Below are 7,500 nucleotides of genomic sequence, written 5' to 3'. Positions count from 1 at the left end.
TTCTTTGTCCTTGCCTCTTTAAGGTGAGTCAGCCCCCTTACTTCTCTGCGTGAGGAAACCAGTGCAATGATACAGAGTGATTGTTCGTGTGTGTGTGTGCGTACGTATGTGTGTGTGTGTGTGTGTGTGTGTGTGTGTGTGTGTGTGGGTGGGTGTAGAAGGATGTGTGTGTAGAAGGATTAGATATAAAAGTATCCCAGTTGTCGAGGGATTTGTTTTCTTTCTTGATTGTTGTATTTTTTCTCTTTTCGGCAAAAAAGAGGCGTGTTGTGTACATGATGCATGTTTACTTGCGTGTTTCTTTTCCTCCTCAACTGTTTGCTCGCACGGTAGCTCAAACTGAGGTCCACTTTTTAAACTGTTTAGTTGTATTGTACAAACAATTTACCCAAAGAAACTTGGAATGAGAAAGCCAGTGATCAGTTTAAACACAACGTGTTTAGGACGCCTCGATCACTCCCTCTCATCAATGTTATCTCAAGGGTTCGTCAAGAATTGTTCATGCACGCACCAAATAGTTCTATAAAATATACGTTTGAGAGGCGGGGTGTGGTATTAAATGGTTTTACTCGTTCACTATAGACTCACATTGTTTAGTGTTTTTTTCCACACACGCTTGCATACGAGCACACACGCATGTACACTCACTCCACATATACACAGACATACGTCACGCGCTCATTGACACTTTCCAGCAATTACTTTTTTGCCAATATAGACCAGTGTATTAAACATGTGACGCACACTGAGAAAATAATTCTTCTATCGTGACGCAAACAACCCAATTTATTTCTTATATATTTAGATCTATATATTATCATCTTCAGATATGAGGTTTTGTCATGGTTCTATTAACAATAATAAATAATGATTCAAGATTCTAATTCTTGCCGTGAAATGTTTGTGCGAGCAAGGGGCAAGGCAGTCTGTTGTTGTTGTTATTTATTTATTTTTGTTTCAAGCCACAGTTGGTGCACGGTTTCTTAAATAATATATGAAGACAACCTAACTATCCTTCGCAAGTCAAGCGTTCAAACGTCGTGGAAAATGGTGTCTGGCATCGAAAGAGAGGGGTTCTCCATCCACATCGTGATGCCGCAGCAAGCCGAAGATATTTTTAGAATCGTTCATTGAACGTCACTTTAGTCACGTGACACTGTCATTGCCGGATATCTCCGAAGATCGAGAAATGGAGGCTTTCGATCGTTGCGCAGAGGCTAGTGGTGGGATAAAATCCCTTGCTTGTGTGTAGAAGAGCATTCTTCTTGGATTAGTAGAATAGCTGGTTGTTCGTTCATCAGTGCTGTTGTGTGGGGATATAATGGCTTGCAATTTTTTTGTATTTTATCACTGTTTTGTGTGCTTATAATTCGTTGTTTTTACCCTGTTGCGGTAACACAGGCAGCTATTTAGTGGGCACAACCGAGCCTAGCCTACCGTCCCGTTGCTAGTCACCTCGCCTCATTTTTCGGCAGCAGACAGCTCCCCGGGGGAAACTTGTAATAGATCTAGATCTAACTAGAATCCAACCCTCTTTAAAGCCCTTTTTAAAACTAAGTCTTCAAATATCGTGATCTTTGGGATAAATTCTATGAAGTGCGTCTCACGAAGGTGTTACTAATCTAGAATTTGTGATTTTTGTGATCTCGAAATAAATTCGTGGAAAAATAGATCAAAGGTGGTGTGTGTACTTCTGGGGATTGTTTATGTTCAGTTCGTTGAAGAGGCCCGTCACAAAATGTTTAGAAATGTCAAAATCTGAAGTAGGCCTAAGTGATACCCTCCCAGTTCTGGATTACAAAGAGTCTAATATTTTGATTAACCCACAGAGTAATAAACAAGGAGTAAATCATGGCTACAACAGATTGCTCTGTCGCCAGTAGTACAGCTCCCTCTGACAATAACAACGTGAAATCAGTATCAGATATGTCGACGACGGTGCAATCCCCCACGTCGCCCAAAGCCCCTGTGCAGTTGGGTCCAAAACACAAACTCATAACCGAAGCTGATGTTCAAGTATGTCGTCTGAACCATACTCGAACTATTGTGAGCAAAATTATGAACTCAAGATACCTCCGGCGATGGGAAAGTCACAGAATTGTTCTGGATCATAATGAAGTCAGATCTACTACGGTGAGTTTATTTTTTTAAACTTGAAAGCTATATATAAAGATATGGTGAGACATTCAGTTGTCATAAATAATAGAAGACAAGACTGGAGTGTGAAGATGAATGTGTTTTGGAGACATGAAGCTGCAGCGAGCACCTAGCACACCTCTGTGACTGGCCCAAATATAGATGACATATTTCCGCCATATATTTTTATCGTCTTTTGGGGTTTCCCCTCAGACTCTTGGGTTTCCCTCGCCAGTAACATTTGACTAAAATATCTAGATCTAGATTTCCAGATCTCGCCGTGGTTTTTTTATTTTGTTGTTGTATTAATTTGTATATCTTTTATGAACTATCTCAGCAATTCCCGTACCATAAATTTACCTTCTCCTGAAAGTTGCACACACACACACACACACACACACACACACACACACACACACACACACACACACACACACACACACACACACACACACACACACACACCCAAGCACGTGCTTACACACTCATGGGCGCACACACAGCCCTAGTGGCAAAGCGGGCCTGCCACGGTGAGATCTAGTCAACTGGTGAGGGAAGTTTCGGAAGACGACAAAAATAGATGCAAGCTTTAGATGCAAGAGTTCATTTGTTGAAAATGGTGACTCAAGTTTTATAGATCTTTAAAAATGTTCTGTTGTTGCTTACAGAATCTTACAGGATGAAGTGAATGACCAAATGAATAAAAACTGAAGTTATAGTAGAAAGAAGTGAACATGACAACTGCCACATTTCATCAGCTGTGGGCTACAATGGTCGATCATACAAATTTAATGTGTTCTATGTTTAAAATACAATTCAGATTAGGTCGATCTCTTTTAGAAAAAAAGTTACACTCTTTAATTAAGCCTGCTAAATTTAAACAAAGGTAGCATTCCTGAGAACATGACAGAGCCGAATTTTCATGATTATGAGTTTAGTAAGGGAATTAAAGCTGTTCATCAATGCTGCATGGAAAGCAAATGGGAATCCCAAATGTGTTTTAAAAATTATTTTTGGTGGGGTGGGGGGTGGCAATGGCTTTGAGCGGTTAGTGAGCTCATGCTTGCAATAATTGGCACAGAGTTGTATCGCAAATCAGTTGTTACTGTGGTGGCAGTTGAAAGCAACACAGCATCATTTATTGTCGTCCCTAAGCTCTCGGTTGTGCCAAAGGCACAGTTGGCAGTGAGTTGGCTTTAGAGCTGTTTATGTTACAAATTAGAGTGTCTTAAATTAAAACCATGGGAAGGTAACAAAATTATAAGGCCGAACACTTTAGTCGAATCACATTCAGCCGTAAAAATAACATTTTTTTCCTGAGACTTCCAGTAAATTTTTGGTGAAAGATTGGATAATTTAAAAGATTACATTTTTGTGATGCATTGATGTAGGTTTTGAAATGGTTTCTGTAATTTTGCTTAGTTCTGACATTCAGTTTTGTAGCTCTGTTGCAAATGTCAACATTAGATATACATCGATCAGCAAATGATGAGAATTTGGATGGTTGTGGTATCTGTCAAAATTGTATGGAAGTGCCCTTTTATTAAATGTTTAAGAATTTTAGAGAGGTGAGACACTTTAAGTTATTCATTCATTGTTAAAACTAACTCCGATTGGAATGAAATTAAAAGATTCTGAAATGCTTTAAAAGCAGTCTTTACTTGATTTCACAGTAATTTCACTTTTAGCGTCCTTGCCTTGCAGATTGCATCTTTGTGAAACAGAATTTTACCAACTTCTCTAAGTAGGTTGTACTGACTTGTTTCTCATCATCATGCGGAATTCAGGAAAATGTGAATGTCTGTCGTGACATCCTGACTTTTGTCTCTTTTTAACTGATAAAATTTTTGCCTAAATGGCTTGAAAATGATGTTCTATAAGAATGGTTTTGATAGGCCTAATATAATATATTATATTGCATTTTTATAGTCAGTTCTCTAACATGTTTGAGTGTGTTACCATGTACGCCCTTTTTCTTTTTGAAAGGATGTTTGCTTTGATTGTTCCATGTGTGCAACATTCTACCTGTCTAAGTTTGTCTGCACAGTCAATCTGAATCTCTTCTTAATTCATCATTTTCAACCCTAGACATTAGTTCCATGTTTTCTTCAATGGTGGTCACTTGTTGAGCATGAAAGAAAGTGCCGCCTAATGTATTTTTCACATACAATATTGGCTCTGCCATTCCATCAGCTCTTTGTCATTGTCACTGTCACTGAGATTCAAATCCTCCCGCTGTTGTCTTTAGGCAGATAAAGGTCTGTTTCTGTCTCCTTGTGATGATGAACTAGCATAAAGTGTGTCTATCACTGACTTGTTCCCAAAAACGTGGTACATGTACACACATGTTGTGTAGGTAATGACTGTGATTCCTCCAACTTGTTTTGACAGTCAACCTTGTGCAGCGAAACCAATCTGATTTTTAAAATGGCATTGAGCTGAGTTTTGAACATACTTTTTAATTTAGAATCTGCATTCTGTGTAGTCATTGCTTTACTGGGATCTACGCCTCGCTATCATGGTCTTTTGTACTGTTCTGAGCTTCTTAGACTCTTTTCCCACGGTCATGCAATATTGCTGTCTGTTCTTTGCCTTGTTGAATCATCGGCAGGGCACACCCCCCCCCCCCCCCCCCCCAGTGGGTGGTTGGCAAGTGCTCTGGTGTGGCTTGCTCCTTTCCTATCAAACAATTATCGTCTTTATATCTCCTCCTTCTTTTCATGTTTGTTGTCTCTTTAAGACCTCTAATCTTCGGCATTTATATGACCTAAGTGTTGCAAGTGCCATAAAACTATTACTGAGACTCGAGACGTAAAGTCCCCCCCCCACCCCCATTTCCCCTATGGGCACAGCTGTGTACGTTGTCCAGTCAATAATTTAATGCTTTTAAGATTTTTCGTTTGGATCTGAGATTTTTTGGCAGATTAATGTGATGAGCTTATTTCTTAAAGAGAGTCTTTCTAATAACGTAACTGAGACGTATGTCTATTGCGTTTTTTGAACACTTTTCTTTGATCTGATGTCTTTGAGTTCTTATGATTTATCCATGTAGTTAGTTGGCCAGTTTTTACAAAGAAACGTAGGTCAGATGTGCCTTGTCCACCAGGGAACGTGCTAGTTTTATACTTACAGCCGTCCTAGTGTTCGTTTCTTAGATTAACCTTTTCTTTTCCGTTTGTGAAGTCATTTCTTTTTATGTGTCTGGCCCAGGTAGCAGGCAGGCCGTGTACAAACAGCCGGCTTTTGCTTTGCTTCTGAGGTTTCCGTGGAGTTCACGACGGTTTTTTCTTCGCCCTTCCTCCTGTCTCGTCACTATTGAATGCTGGCGTTTCTAGTTCTTAAAGACTTTTTGACCGAGCTTGTGTAATTCACCCTGCTTGTTAGCTGTCTCATTTCTCAAGGCACGGTGTACATCGTTCTGGTGGCCTGACAATTTTGTTACCATAAATCTTCGACATCTTGTGTTTGCTTTTGAGATCAACCCCGATAGGCCCTTTCTGTCTGTCAGTGGGCACAGTATGACTTCTGATCCCATGATAATATTGGTGCCTATTCTTTTTCTTTCGTTTGTTTCTGATACTTTGGGTTACCATTTTTTGTGTTTTTCTTTTCTTTTTATTTTAAGAGCACACATTGTTCCTTTTACTTCAGATAAAAACATGTTCTTGTTTTGGCTGCTGCGAAAGAAATAGTTATATTTCATCTAGTCTGAGATTTGTCTTGTGCCGACAACGTCGCACCCCCCTCCCCTTGTTCCGGCTACAGACTAGTTTTTTCCCCCTCACCTCAACATTGTTCGTTTGGTTTTGAGATACATGTACATTGTCATGTATTGTCAATTGCTTTATCGGGCTGAGATACATGTACATTGTCATGTATTGTCAATTGCTTTATCGGGCTGAGATACATGTACATTGTCATGTATTGTCGGTTGCATTATCGGGCAGCCTCTGCCCCTCAAGTTATTGGGCTTGTTAAACTGGCGTTCTCATCGCGTTCATGACTCGGTCGGTGTTTTGGTGATTAAATCAGCAGTTGGAAGGAATAGATTGCCATTGAGGCGTACCGGTTACCAAACTATTCCTCGTAAACATCAAGACGTGAAAAAAATGCGTTGTGGTCTGTACAAAATGCTGATTCAATTGCTGTTTGAAATAAGTTGTTTAGGTCAGCGCCGGCCGTACGCTTCTCCCGATTTTGTCTTCAAGTGTATGCAGCGGAGAGTTGGATTATTATTGATATTGTCATTGGGGAAAACAGAACTACATGTAATTCCGATTCACCTATTGTTCACCGTTTGAATCGCGCATTTCCACCGCATAATGACATAATGCCCGGCCACTGCACGTGAAACGATTAATTTAGCAGCTTGCATGACGTACTGGATTTGCTTTGCTCTTTGAAACTGGAAGCATCCAGTCCGCTGATAGCGCTGCGACCCCGCACAATGTGGCATGTACAAAACGGCGGCCCGTTGAGACTGGTGCCGAGTTTGTTGATTTATTTATTAACAGTCCTCGTGCATTCCCACGGGCTGTTCATTAATTCATGCTGCCGTCGGCTGATAACAACCGAGATACGCTTCCGTTGAATGTGGTAGTACAAAATGCATGAACCTGTTACAACTGTAATGTATTGGAAATACCAGGGGGTATCACAGTATCACTAGTAACAGTCTCCCCACACACGTTCCCGGGCAACACAAGGGACGCACATGTATATTGTATTGTGTATTGATGTATATGTTTGTATAGTGTATTGATGACAGCCTTGCTTGCTTGTTTGTTTGTGGGACTCAGATTTTGGTTTATATGTTTATTATGGGCGCTACATTTGCTCAGTTGGTATTAAGCTGGTCTTTGGAGCGGATGGCCCATGTTCGAAACCCAGATTGAGCGTTCTTGAACTGTGGTCGTTTTGTGGAGTTTTCAAAGCTCTCAACCCGTTTGGTTCCGTCCAATTAGAGACAGACGTTGAAAAATCAGAGGACACGTCTCTTAAATAACCTGATAGTGTGGATAAGCGCGTTATACCCATACAGTTTTTACTTTACGTTTATTATGCCGTCTGTACAGACTAGAAGTTGAATCTTGTTCTGAGGGCTTTTTGAAGCAGTGAATGTGTGTTTGTGTATGCGGTTGTATGCTGTATCTTTGTCTGTGCTCGCGTGTGGAATGCGTGTGTGTGTATATAATGCTCGTGTGCACGTACATGAACATTGTACATAAAGACCGTTTTTTTGTGTGAATGTTTCATGTTTAGTGAGCGGGTATTAATTGCAGTTTTTATTCTCCGCTCGGTGCACTGCGTGCAAGTCTACTTTTTGTCCCGGGCATTTCTGTTTGATTACAAGTCTCCCCCCGC

The 7,500-nt window shown here is 40.4% G+C and overlaps 1 protein-coding gene across 4 annotated transcripts in view; it reads left to right on the top strand.

The window, feature by feature from the left end:
- Positions 1 to 1,092: 1,092 nt before the first annotated feature.
- LOC101863917 (C-Maf-inducing protein) overlaps positions 1,093 to 7,500 on the top strand; it is a gene marked incomplete at its 3' end in the record, with an annotated part of 91,792 nt that continues 85,384 nt past the window's right edge. Inside the window, 2 exon segments of one of the 4 annotated variants that reach the window (XM_013085499.2) lie at positions 1,093 to 1,223; positions 1,830 to 2,133. In XM_013085499.2, the coding sequence (XP_012940953.1) occupies positions 1,852 to 2,133 (282 nt within the window). 4 annotated transcript variants of the gene reach the window in all.

The sequence above is a fragment of the Aplysia californica genome, unplaced genomic scaffold, assembly GCF_000002075.1.
Source record: "Aplysia californica isolate F4 #8 unplaced genomic scaffold, AplCal3.0 scaffold00380, whole genome shotgun sequence".
Taxonomy (NCBI): Eukaryota; Metazoa; Mollusca; class Gastropoda; order Aplysiida; family Aplysiidae; genus Aplysia; species Aplysia californica.
The sequence above is the reverse complement of the archived record's forward strand: the minus strand, read 5'-3'. Positions and strand labels throughout refer to the sequence as shown.